We start from the raw sequence: 17,735 nt of genomic DNA on the forward strand, positions 1-17,735 counted from the left end.
AAAGATGTCGATATTGCTTATAAATGTTTTTTAGAAATATTTAGCTCACTTTACAATAAGAACTGTCCAATTTATAAATTCAAGAACAAATTTGCCAAATGCCCTTGGTTAACCAGCGGTCTACAAAATGCTTGTAAAAAGAAAAATAACCTCTATAAAAAATTCGTAAAACATAATAATATAAATGAATGAAATAACACGTTACAGTAAAAAAGTGTACTTCAATAATCTACCGAATGAAAATAAATACAACGTAAAGCGAGTTTGGGAAATATTAAATAACATCATTAAAAATGGGACAAAAAAGCGAACTTATCCAGATTACTTTACAGATGACAAGGGTCAAAGCTATGACATCAATGTAGCAGCAAACGGTCTCAATAACTATTTTGTAAACGTGGGTCCAGAGTTGGCAGCGGAAATCCCAAAATGCAAAACTAGCAAAGACAATAATTCACCCATCGAAAGGATCCCACACTCAATCTTTCTCTCTGATGTGAACGAAAATGAGCTGATATCAATTGTGAATAATTTCAAGAGTAAAACTCAAAAGATTGTGAGGATATATGTCAAGATATGAGGTAGACACAAAATTGCAGGACGCAGGATCTTCCAATGAGAACTCGAATTTAATCGTCAATTTGCTCTTAAGCCAAAAGATTCATGTAACTCTGTGAACAGCACAAAACAATCTGGCAACAATTGCAGGGGAGACGCAGACTATAAGCATGAGGATAGATTAAACAATTACAAACAGGTGCGCACATCAGGGAGGGCAGGTGAACACACTGAGGGAAGGTCAAGACAACTGAAATGAGAGGACATGTGAGATACGGGAAGTAACAAAATAAAAGCTGAAACAAAACCCATTCTCACCCTGGCTCCAATACCTCACAATATAGATATGAAGGTGGTGAAAAAAGTCATTTATAGTTTATCTAAGCCTCTGACATACATATGTAACTTATCCTTACGAACTGGGAGATTCCCAAACCAAATGAAAATAGCCAAAGTGATTCCTATCTATAAGAGTGGAGACAAACACCAATTTACAAACTATAGACCTGTTTCTCTTCTTCCACAATTCTCAAAAATTTTAGAAAATATTCAATGATAAATTAGCTTTATATATTGAAAAACATAACATTATAAAAGAAAACCAATATGGTTTTAGAGAAAATAGATCAACCTCACTGGCTATCATTGAGGCTGTGGAGGAAATCACAAATGCTCTGGACAAAAAGAAATATGCAGCTGGAATTTTCATTGACTTAAAAAAAGCATTTGATACTCTCAATCATGACATCCTACTTGACAAACTGGAAGTGTATGGGATAAGAGGACTAGCACTAACTTGGGTCAAAAGCTATTTAACGGGAAGAAAACAATTTGTCAAGATTGATGAATATACATCAGAAACCAAAGAGATAAGTTGTGGTGTTCCACAAGGATCAATTCTAGGCCCACTGCTATTCAATATTTACATAAATGACATATTCAATGTTTCAAAGCTTATGAAACTCATATTATTTGCTGATGACACAAACATATTCTATTCTACAGACAATCATAGGGAACTTATCAATGTGGTAAACACAGAGTTAAATAAAATAAAATTATCTTTGAACCTAGATAAAACCCAAGTGATGTTTTTTGGAAACTTCAATGCAAATAAAGAGCTCTCAATTGAAATAAATAATGTCTTAATCAAAAGTGTTACAGAAATCCATGTGTGTTCTAATGATAATCAATTATTATTACATATCGGTATTGTTACTGTTTACTGAAACCATGAATGAATGTTTTCTGAAGATCATCAATCATTTCTAGGCACTGGGTTTTGTTACTTGAAGAGAATCTATCTGATCAGAACCGGATTTAAAAACACTGTTAAACTATCAAATGAATGAACTCAGTAGGGATTATATAAGCTTGCTTCTTCCCACTCCTTTTCAAGCAATAAATCAAACTCTACTTATATCTCAGTTAATGATCACTGTATTTAATTAAGCATATATGATTTAAGTGACTTTTTTGTTTTGTTTTCTGTCTTTTTAATCTATGCATTTCATCATTTCTGTAATGAGTTTGATAAATATGTGTAAATTCTTTATTGCTTTGACTACAATGCTTGAAATAAATCAATAAAATCAAGAAAATCAAAATCAAAAATGCTGAAAATGCTAAACTACATGCTGATAATGAAAGAATGCACCAGTGTGTGAATGTGTGTGTGAATGTGTGTGTGACTGTGTGAATGGGTATGTGACTGTAAAGCGCTTTGGGCCTTGTAGGTAGAAAAGCGCTATATAAGTACACACCATTTACCATTTATGTCTGTTGGACCCTCTGACCCTCAGGAGGTGCTGAGCACCACAGAGACGGCTCTGGCCATGAACAGGTACATCGGCTCGGCACTGCTACCTTTGCTGACGCGCTGTGCCGCCCTGTTTGCCAACACTGAGCATTACGCTCAGCTGGTGGACTCCACGCTGGAGACCATCTACCGGCTGTCGAAAGGCCGTTCGCTCACCAAAGCCCAGAGGGACGCCATCGAGGACTGTCTGCTCACCATCTGCAAGTATGTTCTCTCTGAGTTCACAGCTGCAGACGAGTCCTTTTGATGACTAAAAATATGGAGACATGTATTTTAGTTTGGATAGAGGAGCTATCGTCTGGCTCTGCATGGAGAAGAAAATGTGACGTCTGATTTATTTTCTCAGACATCTGCGACCCTCTATGATGCAGCAGCTGCTCAGGCGGCTGGTGTTCGACGTTCCCATGCTGTCAGAATACTGCAAGATACCTCTGCGGGTGAGATTATGAAACATATTTTCACCATGTTCCCCAGCTGCATCGATGGAGTCCTCAGTGGAGTACCTCAGGGATCTATTTTAGACAGTTTATTTAAAAGAAAACTGTTTAAAAGATTTAATAGAACTAAGAGGCGTTTCATTTTGAGGTCAGAACAGAGTCTAAAAACTGTTCAAAAGGTTTAAGTCAAGCATTTTGCATCTATACCCTGACAAACAATCCCCTACCATGATCCTTCCTCCACCGGACTCCTCAGTTGGCTCAGATGACAGACAGGCTAATTCCCACAAACACAGAGAATCCAGACCCATCATCCACCTGGCTCCAGTTTTAGGAATGTCAGACTGTTAGGCTGTTCCAACTTGTTCCATGGAGCTCTGACTGTGTCTCTCTGTAACCCTTGTGTTATCCTAGGCACTTTAACGTTGGGAGTTGGGTCATCTAGACCCACTAGACAGTGCTCTGAACCTTTTTTCTTCAATGATTTGTGATCTTCACTGGTGTCCATGGATTACATGAAATCTTTCCACCTTTATCCACCTTTGTCATGGTAGGGAGAACACGTCAATGTAAGGGGGGGTCATCTAAGATAGCACAAGGGTTAAACAGCTCGAGATGAACCTTTTGGACTTGTAGGCCTGTCATATCTTCACCATAAAGTTCAATAAAAGACTTTTCTTCTTGTTAGAGGTTTGATAGTTGTGTTCTGTTTAGTGCAGTCATAAAGTCTGGTTATTAGCAGTAAAGTTGGAGGATTTTAGATAAAATTCTTGCCCAGACAAAGATCGTCTCCTGAACTGATTTTTAGGAAATTCCTGTCGATTTTAGACATTCAAAACAGTTTTCTGGTTCAGTGGTGAAACAATGGACTTCTGATCCCAAGGTCAAACAATCAAATCAGAGGAGGAAGTTTGAACTTTGTTCTGTTGGTTCTGCATTGTTCATTGTGAAGTTGTTGTTGTTCCTCTGAGAAGGGCAGCTCTTGATGTTCTTTAGGAATGACTTGTTTCACTTTGGCTTGGTTTGAAGACTTTTCCACCAACAGTGACATCAGTGCACTGATTGTAAGGCGAGTTTTTAGAGGTTTGGCCGCATTCTGTGCTGCTTCTTCCGTTTCTTATAATGTCTTTTGGATAAAGAGTTCATGTTAGGTCCACCTTGAAGGTCAAGACACTGTCTCTCACTTTTAACGCTGATCTTTCCATGATCTGCAGCTGTTGACCAACCACTACGAGCAGAACTGGAAGTACTACTGTCTGCCGTCAGGTATGGGCAGCTTCGGCATCGCTTCTGAAGAGGAGCTGTTGCTCACCAAGAAACTCTTCTGGGGAATCTTTGACTCGCTGTCTCAGAAGGTACGCTCGCAAACATGTTCTGGTCTCACTGCTGCCCCCTATAGGACCATGTTGCAAAAAAATGCTCCCAATTTTCCACCACTGTGATTGGGTACAAGGTACTTTAAAGAATAAAAGAATGAGACAAACAATAAGGTGGAAAAATAAAACTGATGATGTGTTTGAGATGGAACTTCAGAGGAAACTTGGAATCAGAAATGGCGCCCCCTAAAGGAAGCAGCTGAACAGGCAAGAGGTCCAATTAACTCAGATGGTTATGCAGATGTTAAATTATGATGGATTAGATCTAGACCGGCCTACAATAACCTGTTTTTATGTATGTAAACAGATTTTGTTGTGTTTCTGGGACTAAATTCTGCTCATAATACTGACTCTTTACCAAAAGACTTAAAATAATTTTCTAAATCTTTTTTTTGTTTCCTTTTGCAAAAACATATGAACATTTTACTTTTGTGCCATTAGATCATTTCTAAATTATTTATTAGGAAAAGATGCATAATTCAAATACTAAACTATTTTTTTATTGTAACTGAAAACCTTTTGGCAGCAATAAAACCCAGTCTCAAGCCTCATTTAAACAGTTTTTGTTTGTCTCTGTTTTTCTCTAAAACTTTTTTTTGCCATGAAAGTTGCCGTTTTCCTTTGTGATTCTTTTAAAATAAGTTAAGCTTGTTGTTGGACTTTCCGAAAAGGATGTTTGCTTTCATGAACATCGGAGCCTCCAGAGAGGCGTTTGTCAGAGGCGGTGAAGTGAGTTCTCCGTGAGCAGCATGAATCATTCAGCCGTCAGACTGCAGTTTTAATGTTTGGTTCTTCGTACTCCTTCATCTGAACTGGAGTCTGCAGTGTGACCCCTTCTGTCTGTCTGTCCTCTGAATGTGTAGAAGTACGACGCTGAACTCTTCAAAATGGCCAAATCCTGCCTGTGTGCCATCGCCGGAGCACTGCCGCCAGACTTTGTGGACACCAGCTTAGCGGCGAGTCTGGAGAAACAAGGATCGGTGGATGCGCAGGGCCATTTCGACCCCAAACCCGTCAGCACGGCCAAGTCAGTCATTTCTACAGAGTCAAAGCCCCCCCCCCGCATCCTGTGGCTGATAAAGCTGTTTCTTGTTTCAGCATCTCCCTTCCTGAAAAACTGGAGTACGCTGCCAACAAGTACGCAGAGCACTGCCATGATAAGTGGAGCTCAGAGAAAGTATGCCCTGGTCGTTCTCATGTCAGGATGAAAGGCTGAGCGTTCATAATGATGAGGCTTTTGTTGCAGATGTCTGCAGGCTGGAAACATGGAGACAGTCTGGACGAGCAGGCCAAAGCCCATCCACTGCTGAAGCCTTTCAAAGCTCTGAGTGAGAAGGTAACAGCTGCTGAAAGCCACACTTTAAAAAGAGTCTCCAGAGTGACGGTTATGCTTGGATCTGCAGGAAAGAGAGACGTACCGCTGGCCTGTGAGGGAGGCGCTGAAGAGCATGCTGGCTATGGGCTGGAACATCGAGAGGACCAAGGAGGGAGAAGCCATGTTCCAGCAACGAGAGAGTGAAAAGCAGAGACGCCAGTCAGAGTCCCAGGTCCATTTGAAAATGTTTGCTTTCATCACAGCTGTGGGACAGAGGTGGAGCGGTGGAGTGTTACCCCAGGATCAATTAGTTCTCTGTCCTCACAAGAGTCAGAGGGTTCTTCACCTGAATGTTTTAGGAAAGAACAGACGTCTTCCATCATTACAGACATCTTCTATTTAAACAAACGTCTTCCACCTGGACAGACGCCTTCCATCATTAGAGACGTCTTTCATTTAAACAAACGTATTCCACCTAGACAGACGTCCTCCACTGGAGCACAAACGTCTTCTATCATGACAGTCATCTTCCATCGAGACAGACGTCCTTCTTCTGGGCAGACATCTTCCACCTGGACAGACGTCTTCCGTCATTTTAGACGTCTTTCATTGAAATGAACGTCTTCCATCTGGACAGACGTCTTCCATCAAGACGGCCTTCTTTCTTCTGGGCGGACGTCTTCCATATTGATAGACGTCTTTCATCTGGATAGACGTCTTCCACCTGGACAAACGTCTTCCACTGGAGCATATTTGAAAATAGCGTCTTTATGTTTTTAATTGAACATGTGTGCTTTATTTGCTGTTTTGAGTCTTCCCTTTTATCCTCTTTTGTTTCTATAATTCTTTATGTGTTCTGAATCTGCAGGGTGACGGATTTAGTCCCGCCCCCATGGACCTCCATAACATCACTTTGTCTCGAGAGTTGCAGGTTAGTTTCCCTCGTCTGATCAAAGGCACATGACAGAGAACGACAAAAGAAAACAATAAAAACTCCCGAGGAGTCTCTGCTCCTGCAGGGCATGGTGGAGGTGGTTGCAGAGAATTATCACAACATCTGGGCCAAGAAGAAGAAAACAGAGCTGCAGAGCAAAGGTGCTGTAGCAGAAACTGGTTCAAATTCAGGTAACCTTTATGTAAAAGACCTCAAAATGATTGTTTCTAACTGAGCAGGGGGGGTTGCTCACCCGCTGCTCGTGCCATATGACACTCTGACGGCTAAAGAGAAGTACAGAGACAGAGAGAAGGCACAGGAGCTCTTCAAGTTCCTGCAGATAAGTGGCTATGCCATCACAAGGTGAGCCTCTGTGACCTTCAGCTTCTGCAAACACAGAAAAGATCTGATGATCCATCCACAGTCTGAACGATCAGTAATGATTATCATCATTCAGACTGTCGATGGATCATCAGTTGGTCTGAAGGATCAGTTATGCATATGATCTGGCTTTTGTTTGCTGAAGAGGGTTAAAGGACCTAGAGCTCGACTCGTCTTCCATGGAAAAGCGTTTTTCCTTCAAGTTCCTCAAGAGACTCCTGAAATACGTGGACTCTGCTCAGGAGTTCATCGCTCATCTGGGTGAGTCTGAGTCTCTCTGCTAAGCAGCATCATTGGGTCTGATGCTGACTTGCTAGTTGACCTTTACTGCAGAGGCCATGGCCACCAGCGGAAAGACAGACAAGTCCCCTCATGACCAGGAAATCAAGTTCTTCGCTAAGGTTGGTCAGAGCCACGAGTCTCTCCATCAGCTTCTGTACTGGTTGAACTTTTATCTGAACAGAAAAGAGATCATTTGGTTAAAATGGAAAAAAACAAAAACAAAACAACATCTGCATTTCTTCAACATCTCCAGACCGCAGACGAGTCATTCAGACCACAGACACATCTGCACAGATGTGTCGCTCAAACTGCAGCTGCACAGATGTGTCGCTCTAACTGCAGCTGCAAAGATGTGTCGCTCTAACTGTAGCTGCATTGATGTGTCGCTCTAACTGCAGCTGCACAGATGTGTCGCTCTAACTGTAGCTGCACAGATGTGTCGCTCTAACTGTTGCTGCACAGATGTGTCGCTCTAACTGTAGCTGCACAGATGTGTCGCTCTAACTGTAGCTGCACAGATGTGTCGCTCTAACTGCAGCTGCACAGATGTGTCGCTCTAACTGTAGCTGCATTGATGTGTCGCTCTAACTGCAGCTGCACAGATGTGTCGCTCTAACTGCAGCTGCACAGATGTGTCGCTCTAACTGTAGCTGCACAGATGTGTCGCTCTAACTGTAGCTGCACAGATGTGTCGCTCTAACTGTAGCTGCATTGATGTGTCGCTCTAACTGCAGCTGCACAGATGTGTCGCTCTAACTGTAGCTGCACAGATGTGTCGCTCTAACTGTAGCTGCACAGATGTGTCGCTCTAACTGTAGCTGCACAGATGTGTCGCTCTAACTGTAGCTGCACAGATGTGTCGCTCTAACTGTAGCTGCATAGATGTGTCGCTCTAACTGCAGCTGCACAGATGTGTCGCTCTAACTGTAGCTGCAAAGATGTGTCGCTCTAACTGCAGCTGCACAGATGTGTCGCTCTAACTGTAGCTGCACAGATGTGTCGCTCTAACTGCAGCTGCACAGATGTGTCGCTCTAACTGCAGCTGCACAGATGTGTCGCTCTAACTGCAGCTGCATAGATGTGTCGCTCTAACTGCAGCTGCACAGATGTGTTGCTCTAACTGCAGCTGCACAGATGTGTCGCTCTAACTGCAGCTGCACAGATGTGTCGCTCTAACTGTAGCTGCACAGATGTGTCGCTCTAACTGCAGCTGCACAGATGTGTCGCTCTAACTGCAGCTGCACAGATGTGTCGCTCTAACTGTAGCTGCACAGATGTGTCGCTCTAACTGTAGCTGCATAGATGTGTCGCTCTAACTGTAGCTGCACAGATGTGTCGCTCTAACTGCAGCTGCACAGATGTGTCGCTCTAACTGTAGCTGCACAGATGTGTCGCTCTAACTGCAGCTGCACAGATGTGTCGCTCTAACTGCAGCTGCACAGATGTGTCGCTCTAACTGTAGCTGCACAGATGTGTCGCTCTAACTGTAGCTGCACAGATGTGTCGCTCTAACTGTAGCTGCACAGATGTGTCGCTCTAACTGTAGCTGCACAGATGTGTCGCTCTAACTGTAGCTGCATAGATGTGTCGCTCTAACTGCAGCTGCACAGATGTGTCGCTCTAACTGTAGCTGCAAAGATGTGTCGCTCAAACTGCAGCTGCACAGATGTGTCGCTCTAACTGTAGCTGCATAGATGTGTCGCTCTAACTGCAGCTGCACAGATGTGTCCCTCAAACTGCAGCTGCACAGATTTGTCGCTCTAACTGTAGCTGCACAGATGTGTCCCTCAAACTGCAGCTGCACAGATGTGTCGCTCAAGCCGAGATCAAGAGCAGCGATCTACCACTGAAAAAACATGCTCATTAATTGATAGTTGTATTTGTCTGCTTTAAAACAGCCTCCCTTGGTTTTCCACTCATTTTTGTAAAAGATAGATAGATAGATAGATAGATAGATAGATAGATAGATAGATAGATAGATAGATAGATAGATAGATAGATAGATAGATAGATAGATAGATAGATAGATAGATAGATAGATAGATAGATAGATAGATAGATAGATAGATAGATAGATAGATAGATAGATAGATAGATAGATAGATAGATAGATAGATAGACAACTTTATTTATCCCTTTGGGAGGTTCCCGCATGGAAATTGACATCTCCATCGCATACAGCACTGGTTGCCATACGTATAGGAAAGAGCAGTACAGTAACCAGAAAAATTAGAACAGTAAAAACAGTAAGTAACAGTTTAAATATCTGCAAAACATCATATACAAAAAAAAAGTCATTCAGGCCCTTTCCCTTCTGTCCTCCTCCCCCCTCCTAAGTGGTGGTTAAAGAGTTTGATGGCCCGGGGGACAAATGAGTTCCTTAGTCTATTAGTCCTGCACCTTGGCAGGAGCAGCCTCTTGCTGAAGGTGCTTCTCTGGCTGCTGATGGTGGTGTGCAGAGGGTGGGTGGCATTGTCCAGGTTACCTGTTAGTTTTTTTAGTGTCCTTCTCTCTGCTACAGTAGCCAGAGGGTCCAGCCTTGTGCTAACCACAGAGCCAGCCCACCTGATCAGCTTCTCCAGCCTGGAGAAGTCTGTTTTTGCAGACTTTTTTTGCACCCCCCCCCCCCCCCCCCCCCGCACACCACAGCATAGGTTAGAGAAAACGACCTTGCAGTCAGCCCATTGCAAGTTTGAAAAAATGTCTAGATGATACAGAGGTCACAGGTTCTTGCCACAAGCATTAGGTTTATATGAAACGGCTATGTAACTGAATTTTAGTGTTAAAGGAAAACTCTTCTCATTGTTCTCAGTCCAGGGAGTATCACACAGACCTGTGGTCACTCATCAACCCACGCCTCCTTCTCCTCCTCCTCCTTAGGTGCTGCTCCCCCTGATTGACCAAACCTTCAAGAACCATTGCCTTTACTTCCTGTCCACACCTAGCAAGAACCTGAGCAGCTGCGGCTGCGCCTCCAACAAGGAGAAAGAGATGGTGACCAGGTGACCTGCACACACCTGTGTAGTGGCACACTTTCCTTTCTTTGTATTTTTTTTTATCTACTCTTCCTGAACTGTAAGTTCTCCTTCAGCTCTGCTATCTTCTTCTTCCTCCAGCCTGTTCTGTAAGCTAGCTGCTCTGGTCAGGCACAGGATTTCTCTCTTTGGTAAGCCGACCGTGCTCCTGCGTGCTCTCTGAAATCCTGCAGTATCTGCAGTAACGTCTCTGTGACAGGGAGTGACTCTGCCATGATGGTCAGCTGTTTGCACATTCTCACAAACTCGCTGGACACCAGGTGAGCTATACCCATCAACTGGACATCATGACCCGTCAGCGCCCGCTTTCCAAGCATTTCCTCCTCCTCCTCCTTCCTGTAGGACGGTGATGAAGTCTGGCTCTGAGCTGGTCAAAGCCAGTTTCAAGGCATTCTTTGAGAACGCTTCAGAGGACCTGGAAAAGCTGGTGGAGATGCTGAAGCTGGGGAAGTTCATGCAGTCACGTGCGCAGATGAAGAGTGTCAGCCAGAGCATCAACTATGTGACCGTGGCGCTGCTGCCCATTCTCACTGCGCTCTTCGAGCACATCCGGACGCACGAGTTTGCTGCAGATCTGCTCCGTGAGTTCCTCTCCAGGAGTCTCTGGCTCCTCACAGACAGCGGGTGTGAGTTTCTGAATGTTCGCCTGTGTTTCAGTGAACGACGTCCAGCTGTCGTGCTACAGAATCCTGATGTGCTTCTACTCTCTGGGAATCGGAAAGAACATCTTTGTGGAGAGGTCAGAGGTCAAAGACTCCTTCACAAGCACGACTTTGAGGCAACAGGAAGGAAGGAGGAGGAGTCTGGTGCAGAATATCTATAGAAAAACTGTCTGTGGCCTTAAATGTAAAGCATTAACTACTCCATACTGGACTGCATTAAAAAATATTAATAAGCAACAATAATAAACATAGTTAAAGTTAATATAACAGTTTAAAGGTTCAGTTCTGGTTGGGAAACTTAATCATTGTTGGAGACTTTAATATGGTTGCTAAATATCAACCATAGCTAGGTTTTTAAAGTATTCAGAGATCTGAATACAAGAAAAATAGAGAAGTCTAAAAGAAAAGGTCATTATTTTATCTGAAATGACGTGTCTTTCATTGATTTGGCCACCAAGTTTTTTTGCGTTGTTGCTGTGCGACCCTTTTATTAGGCTACTGACTATTAAAGATGGCGTCCGGCGTCGTGACACTGTCTGCCTGCTGAAACGCTGCAATGAATGTTTTATATTTCCTTACGTGTGAATGCCGAGCGGGAACCCGTTTTCTTTTTTTGGTTAAGAAACCTGTTGTCTGCTTTTCAAAGCTCCTGGCTGAACATTTATGAATGAAAAGACTTCTTAGATTCTATATCTGCACCTCCTTTTACTTCACATGAAATTGTGTCAGAGTCCAACAGTTTTCCGTCTGCAGGCTACTGCCAGCACTCGGTGAGAGTCTGGCCACTCTGGTGGCCGCCATGCCGGTTGCTTTCCTGGAGCCCCATCTCAACGCCCACAACCCACTTTCGGTTTTCAACACCAAGACCCCCCGAGAAAGAGCCAGTGAGTGTTCGGCCCACCTGTCACCTTAGCAGAGCTGGAGCCTCGGTTGTTGCTGACGGATGTGTTTCTGTTCCAGTCCTGAGCATGCCCGACACGGTGGAGGAGATGTGTCTGGACATGCCTCGCCTGGACAAACTGCTTAAGGACGTCAACGACATCTCCGACTCCGGAGCGCGCTACAGCGACATGCCGCAGGTGTGGGAGGGGTTGAGTCACTGCCACCTCACACCCAGGCTTCCCTTTATCACTGGGAAAGTTCTGTGAAATTTGAAAGGATGTTTCCTGATTCCATCCCAAATGATCGTCTCACTTTCTCATCACATCCAGTGCTTTAGTTATTCTTCTTGTGTTCTGTCGCCATGGCAACCACACATAATTCAGATCTGCAGGGATGACCCCATAGTCCACGTCTGTTCAGTGGTAATCCTAATATGTGGATGTGAGTCCAGATTTGACGTTTTAGTTTTTCATATAGCCCTAGTTTTATTCATATAGCCCAATGCAGTTGTTTCAACAGGCTTCCCAATTGTACAAAACATAAAATCTGTTATAAAATACAATAGCTGATTGCTTAACTAAACTAAACCAAACTGAGCATCCCTGCCCTTAGAGCCTCCTTTAAGATGATTTTCATGTACTTCAAAAAGTCATATTCATAATTGAAGCTCAGTTGAAAAACAGCTGGAGAAAGCTAACAAATCTGGAAAGTTTATGTTAATTTACCACCAGTTGCTATGGAAAATGAGAGTATTTATTTTGACATGGAAATGTCTAGCTTCATCCGCCTCAGACATGGAAAAAAATTGGGTGGTTGCTATGGACTACCAGCCATTTAAAAGCCGTAGTTTTGAGTTCAAATATTACTTTGTTGTCATTTTTGCTGCGGTGTGCAGCAGAAACCAATGAACTGGCTGAAGGTGACTCCAACTGGTTCTGAACTTTTTACTGCAGGTCATCGAGGTCATCCTCCCCATGCTCTGTAACTACCTGTCGTACTGGTGGGAAAAAGGTCCAGAGAACTCCCCCCCAGATACAGACTGCTGCACCATGGTGACCTCTGAACATCTGAGCATCATTCTGGGAAACATCCTGAAAATCCTCAACAACAACCTAGGTATCGACGACGCCCCCTGGATGAAGAGGATTGCGGGTACGCCTTTGAGTCCATATCCTCAGACGCCTCCAAAGGAGAGGCCATTTTCACAAAACATACCCTTTTGAGACTCACTTGTGATTTGCTTCCTCTGTGTCTTCAGTCTACTCCCAGCCAATCATCTGCAAAGCTGGGGCGGATCTGTTGAGAAGCCACTTCCTGCCCACGCTGGACAAACTGCGGAAGAAGACGGTGAAGGTGAGAGCCCAGAGTTACTGGAGTCTGCGTCACAGCGGCTCATGTGCAGGCAGACGCGTGCAGCTGCGACGGATCCGAACATTCAGATGTTTCTGAGTCTGACGTGTGGAAATGAGCGCTGGAGCTGAGCTGCTGTTTCTGCCATCGCAGGTCGTGGCTGAAGAGGAGCTACTGAAAGCCGACAGTAAAGGAGACAACCAGGAGGCTGAGCTTCTCATCTTGGATGAGTTTGCAATGCTGTTGAGGGACCTGTATGCCTTCTACCCCATGCTCATCCGATATGTGGACAACAACCGGTACAAACGCCCCACTTCATCTGAAGTCTGGAGCTAAAAGAATGTGCACCAAAATAAAACACTTCATTTTAGAATTACTTGTAACTTAAATTAAAGTAACTCAAACTAAACATTCTGAACTAAACCTGAAAAGTCTGAGTTTCTTCTGTAAATTCAAAAAAAAAGAAATGCTTTTGACAATTCTAACTCAAGTTTAGGAATTGTGAGAAAAACCATTTTTGTCCTCTTTAAGGACTCTTTCATGTTCATCGACCGTCTAATCACAGTGACTCTGCTGTGGGTTTTGTCCTTCAGATCCAGATGGCTGAAGGAGCCAGATGCAGACTCCACCGAACTGTTCAAGATGGTTGCTGAGATCTTCATCCTCTGGTGCAAGTCCAATGTCGGTGTTCTTTCTCAGTAAAGATTAATTTATCATCCACATCTCATCGCTGGGTCGAAAGTCTCATCTAAACAGCCTTTTTGTCTTCCCAAATGCAGAACTTTAAGCGTGAGGAGCAGAACTTTGTGATCCAGAATGAGATCAACAATTTGGCTTTCTTAACCGAAGAAGGAAAAGCAAAGATGTCCAAGGTAAAGACGCAAACACAGTCCATTCTCCTTGACATAGAATGTCACATGGAGTCATTGTACGAAACACAAACAATTGAACAACAGGGTTGAAAACAAATGTAAACAATTGGTTGTCATTGAACCATGGGATACGTACACCATCTCACTTCACAGCAGGCTGAATAAGCACTAAATGAAAAAGGCTCTCAAAGGAGACTTGCAGAACCCCTCACATATCATTTTGAGAGGAAAGTCACGTTAGGAGCTTGCAGATCCTTTATAAGTGCACAAATATGAGCCACACTGCTGGAAAAGAATGGAATGTAAACAGTTAACAGTTAAAACAGTTTTTGGGTCAAGTCCATCTGAAACTGTCGGCAGATATTTTTTGAGATTAATATTTATGCAAGTAACCATAGAAGATAGCCGGATTAGTGTGAAATTATGTAGCCTGGGAAATAATGTGTCCTTTAGAGACCCACTCCAATGAAAATTGTGTTTTGGGTGTTTTAACATGATCTTGTAGCCTTTTTCTAATGATGGAGGAGACGTCTAAAAAAGATTAAGCTCATTTCTGAAAGTCAAGTTCCATGACCGGAGTTTGACGAGACACACGCCTTCGACTGCCACCCAAACCACAGAGACTGCCACCGGCCCCTGAGCTCTCCCACAGGTGGTGGGTCCATGGGAAAGTTATCCCAGGTCAGTTGATTGTGCTGGGGCCTGTGGGAGGAGCCTCAGTCAAGCCCCAACCCCGGCCCTGGCTCCACAGTGGGGCCCCGGTGACGCCAATCCGGGCAACGCAACAGAATGGTTGATTCATTGATTGAAGAACCTCTCTTTGTCTGACTCGACACCCACTACCTGTCTGCCATGGGAGACCCTACCAGGGGCAAAAGCCCCAGACAGCTTTGCTCCTGGGACCCCTCGAACTCTCAAACCTCTCCACCACGTTAAGGTGGCGGTTCACGTTCGATCTTCGTTGCAATACTCACCTCTGGTCATGAGCTCTGGGTCATGACCAAATGAACGAGGTCCAAAATACAAGCGGCTGAAATGAGCTTCCTCCGTAGGGTGGCTGGGCGCTCCCTTAGAAATAGGGCGACAAGCTCGGTCGCCCAGAGAGAGCTCGGAGTAGAATTTCTGCTCCTTGACATCAAGAAAATCCAGTTGAGGTGGCATGGGCATCTTGTTCTGATGCCTCCTGAATGCCTCCCTGGGGGGGTGTTTTGGGCAAGCCCTGGGAAAGACCCAGGACACGCTGGGGAGACTACGTCTCTTAGTTGGCCTGAGAACGCCTCGGGGTCCCTCCAGAGGAGCTGGAGAAATTGGCCGGGGCGACGGAAGTTTGGACATCTTTGCTTAGACTGCTGCCTTGCAACCTGGTCCTGGATAAGTGGAAAAAAGATGGATGGATGAATCTTATTTTGGATTTTTTTATAGTTCAAATCGTTGTGAATCAGGATCAGATGATAAATCGTGATTTGAAAAAGATCTTGTGCATGACGTAAAAAATACACTGGGTGGGCACAGTCTCTCTGTTCTGCTCCATTCTGATGCATCGACTGTCGGACAAATAGATCCATGCACGTGTTTGTTTTCCTCGTCTGAGCTGGAATCTGGATCTAAACTGTACGGCTGGATGGCTCCAATATTTCTCGTTGATCTCCTGCAACAGTGGGGTGTGAGGAGCTGTAAGGTAGCGGGAGAGCTTGTAAATAGATAGCTCTCAATTCCAGATAGGGGAGGGTGTATAGGGCTGCTCCACGCCAACAGTCCTGCCCACAACTCAGAGGTGAATTTCGAACGAACTCCTGCCGCTCTGCAGAAACTGTCCTAGAAAAAAAAAACAGCGTAATCATATTTAAAAGACCACTGGAAACATTTTTACAATAGATCAAAAGAGGATCGGGCTGGGCGTTTAAGAACTACAGTAATTTAAAAAAATCAACATTTCTGGTTGTAGAATGTAACCATGACTCTTGTAGTAAAAAGGTTCACCTTTACAGTAACTGTTTTTTTAAAAACTCCTACTTGTGTTTGTAGTCGGGAGGGGACCAGGAAAGGAAGCACAAGCGTCGTCGCGGTGAGTACTACTCCATCCAAACGTCGCTGATCGTCGCTGCGCTGAAGAAGCTGCTGCCCATCGGCCTGAACATGTGCACACCTGGAGATCAGGAGCTCATCTCTTTGGCTAAGATCCGCTACAGCTTGGTGAGCTAACGGTTTCTAGGGAGATTACAATGTGAGCAGACTGTTTTTATGAAAGCTTGATGTGACGTCAAAATAAAAGCATCCCAAGATACTGTAAAGTTTTCATCTCCATCTTGATTTGCCTGCTTTGAATGTCCTCAGAAAGACACAGATGATGAGGTGAAGGAGTATCTGCAGCAGAACCTCCACCTGCAGGAGAAGGTGGGTCACTGCGCTGACTGATCTACACCGGCTGTTTCCCACCATTAACCTGAACTCGTGTCGGCAGTCGGACGACCCGGCGGTGCAGTGGCAGATGAACCTTTACAAAGACGTGGTGGTGAGGAGCGGCGAGCTGACCAACCCAGAACACACAGTGGACAGAATCCAGAGCATCTCGGCTGCCGTCTTCCACCTGGAGCAGGTAAACCACAACTGCCAACAAACTCACACGCTTTGTGAGTGACTCCATTCTCCACCACACATCAGATCAGCTGAACATCAGATGTCCTTACTTTCAAATATTCCTATTTGATTCTGTTTCAAATGTTTTGGTCTAAAGGTTTTTTCCTTTAGTCCACCTTTTGTTCAGTCAGTGAATAAAAAAAGCAAAAGACGGGAAGCATCAAAGGTTTGCACTGATCACTGTGACGCAAACACATCTAAAGACGATGCCTCTTAATGTAAAGGGAATAACTGTAAATTTTGTTTGTTTATTTTTTAGAAAGTAGGATTACATTTTGTCAGAGAAATGTGGCACATATGAGCTAATTTCCCCAAAAAAGTTCACAGTCAGAGTCAAAGCTGCTTGTTCACTCCACATCTCCATACAGGATTACTCTGTTATAATAGCCCTGTGACACCAGCCAAAAAAATTTGAATACAGTTTTTTGCTTCAATGTAGATTTTTGAAAACTATTATCCAAAGTCGTGAGATAAGTTATTTATGTGAAGGAGTATTAAAGCTACCATAAAAGCTTCTTGGCCAGGACTCCCTTGAAAAAGAGGTTTTTAATCTCAACGGGACTTTCCTGGTTAAATAAAAATTTAAAAAAAGAGAGAAAGAAGTTCAGTCGTCTCTGTTTAAAAGGAGTCGTACGATTCCCCCTTTTTTTAGCCTAAACCTGTGTTTTGTCTCAGGTGGAACAGCCTCTGAGGAATAAGAAGTGCGTGGTCCAGAAGCTGCTGTCTAAGCAGCGGAAGCGCGCCGTGGTGGCTTGTTTCCGCATGGCTCCTCTCTACAACCTCCCCAGGTGAGCTCCTGGTCGGTGCCGCACTGATCCTGCTGACCTGTGAAACGTCCTATTTGAGGTTCTTCTTTGTCCCGATCTAACCGTGCGTAACAGTCACCATGTACATGAGCGGGTGGGTCTCCATTCTTCTCTTGACTGTGTGCTGGTGCAAAACCCATCACCCTGTCCTTATTGACCCTCTCTCTGTGTTGTTTTCTTGCATAACACTTCCTCAACCCCCCCCAGATACAAAAATAATAATTACTTCCTGAATGGCTATCGGGAGGTTTGGCTGGAAAGGGCATTCAAAGCCTCCAGCTTTGACCGCCTGTTCTCCCTGCTGACGGTAAAGTGACGCCGCAGGGCGTGGCCTTCATCTGTTAAACCCCGCCCACCAACGGTTTCTGCACTGCTGATTCTGATTGGTC

General features: G+C 44.2%; 1 protein-coding gene across 5 annotated transcripts in view; it reads left to right on the top strand.

Moving 5' to 3' along the window:
- The window catches only part of LOC101159404 (ryanodine receptor 3), a 145,254-nt gene that overhangs the window by 104,872 nt on the left and 22,647 nt on the right, over positions 1–17,735 (top strand). For all 5 annotated transcript variants that reach the window (XM_020714741.3, XM_020714743.3, XM_020714742.3 and 2 more), the window contains 28 exons: positions 2,361–2,581; positions 2,724–2,814; positions 4,029–4,169; positions 5,054–5,217; positions 5,289–5,367; positions 5,437–5,526; positions 5,594–5,737; positions 6,374–6,436; positions 6,525–6,600; positions 6,679–6,802; positions 6,966–7,081; positions 7,154–7,221; positions 9,983–10,104; positions 10,219–10,268; positions 10,337–10,397; positions 10,480–10,718; positions 10,795–10,876; positions 11,553–11,683; positions 11,760–11,878; positions 12,635–12,833; positions 12,940–13,034; positions 13,185–13,330; positions 13,625–13,712; positions 13,811–13,903; positions 15,929–16,096; positions 16,238–16,297; positions 16,365–16,499; positions 17,216–17,328. In XM_020714741.3, coding sequence (XP_020570400.2) covers positions 2,361–2,581; positions 2,724–2,814; positions 4,029–4,169; positions 5,054–5,217; positions 5,289–5,367; positions 5,437–5,526; positions 5,594–5,737; positions 6,374–6,436; positions 6,525–6,600; positions 6,679–6,802; positions 6,966–7,081; positions 7,154–7,221; positions 9,983–10,104; positions 10,219–10,268; positions 10,337–10,397; positions 10,480–10,718; positions 10,795–10,876; positions 11,553–11,683; positions 11,760–11,878; positions 12,635–12,833; positions 12,940–13,034; positions 13,185–13,330; positions 13,625–13,712; positions 13,811–13,903; positions 15,929–16,096; positions 16,238–16,297; positions 16,365–16,499; positions 17,216–17,328 — 3,278 coding nt within the window. The remainder of the gene's footprint in view (positions 1–2,360; positions 2,582–2,723; positions 2,815–4,028; positions 4,170–5,053; positions 5,218–5,288; positions 5,368–5,436; positions 5,527–5,593; positions 5,738–6,373; positions 6,437–6,524; positions 6,601–6,678; positions 6,803–6,965; positions 7,082–7,153; positions 7,222–9,982; positions 10,105–10,218; positions 10,269–10,336; positions 10,398–10,479; positions 10,719–10,794; positions 10,877–11,552; positions 11,684–11,759; positions 11,879–12,634; positions 12,834–12,939; positions 13,035–13,184; positions 13,331–13,624; positions 13,713–13,810; positions 13,904–15,928; positions 16,097–16,237; positions 16,298–16,364; positions 16,500–17,215; positions 17,329–17,735) is intronic.

The sequence above is a fragment of the Oryzias latipes genome, chromosome 24 (genome assembly GCF_053564925.1).
Source record: "Oryzias latipes strain Hd-rR chromosome 24, Olatipes_Hd-rR_3.1".
In the NCBI taxonomy this organism is placed as follows: domain Eukaryota; kingdom Metazoa; phylum Chordata; class Actinopteri; order Beloniformes; family Adrianichthyidae; genus Oryzias; species Oryzias latipes.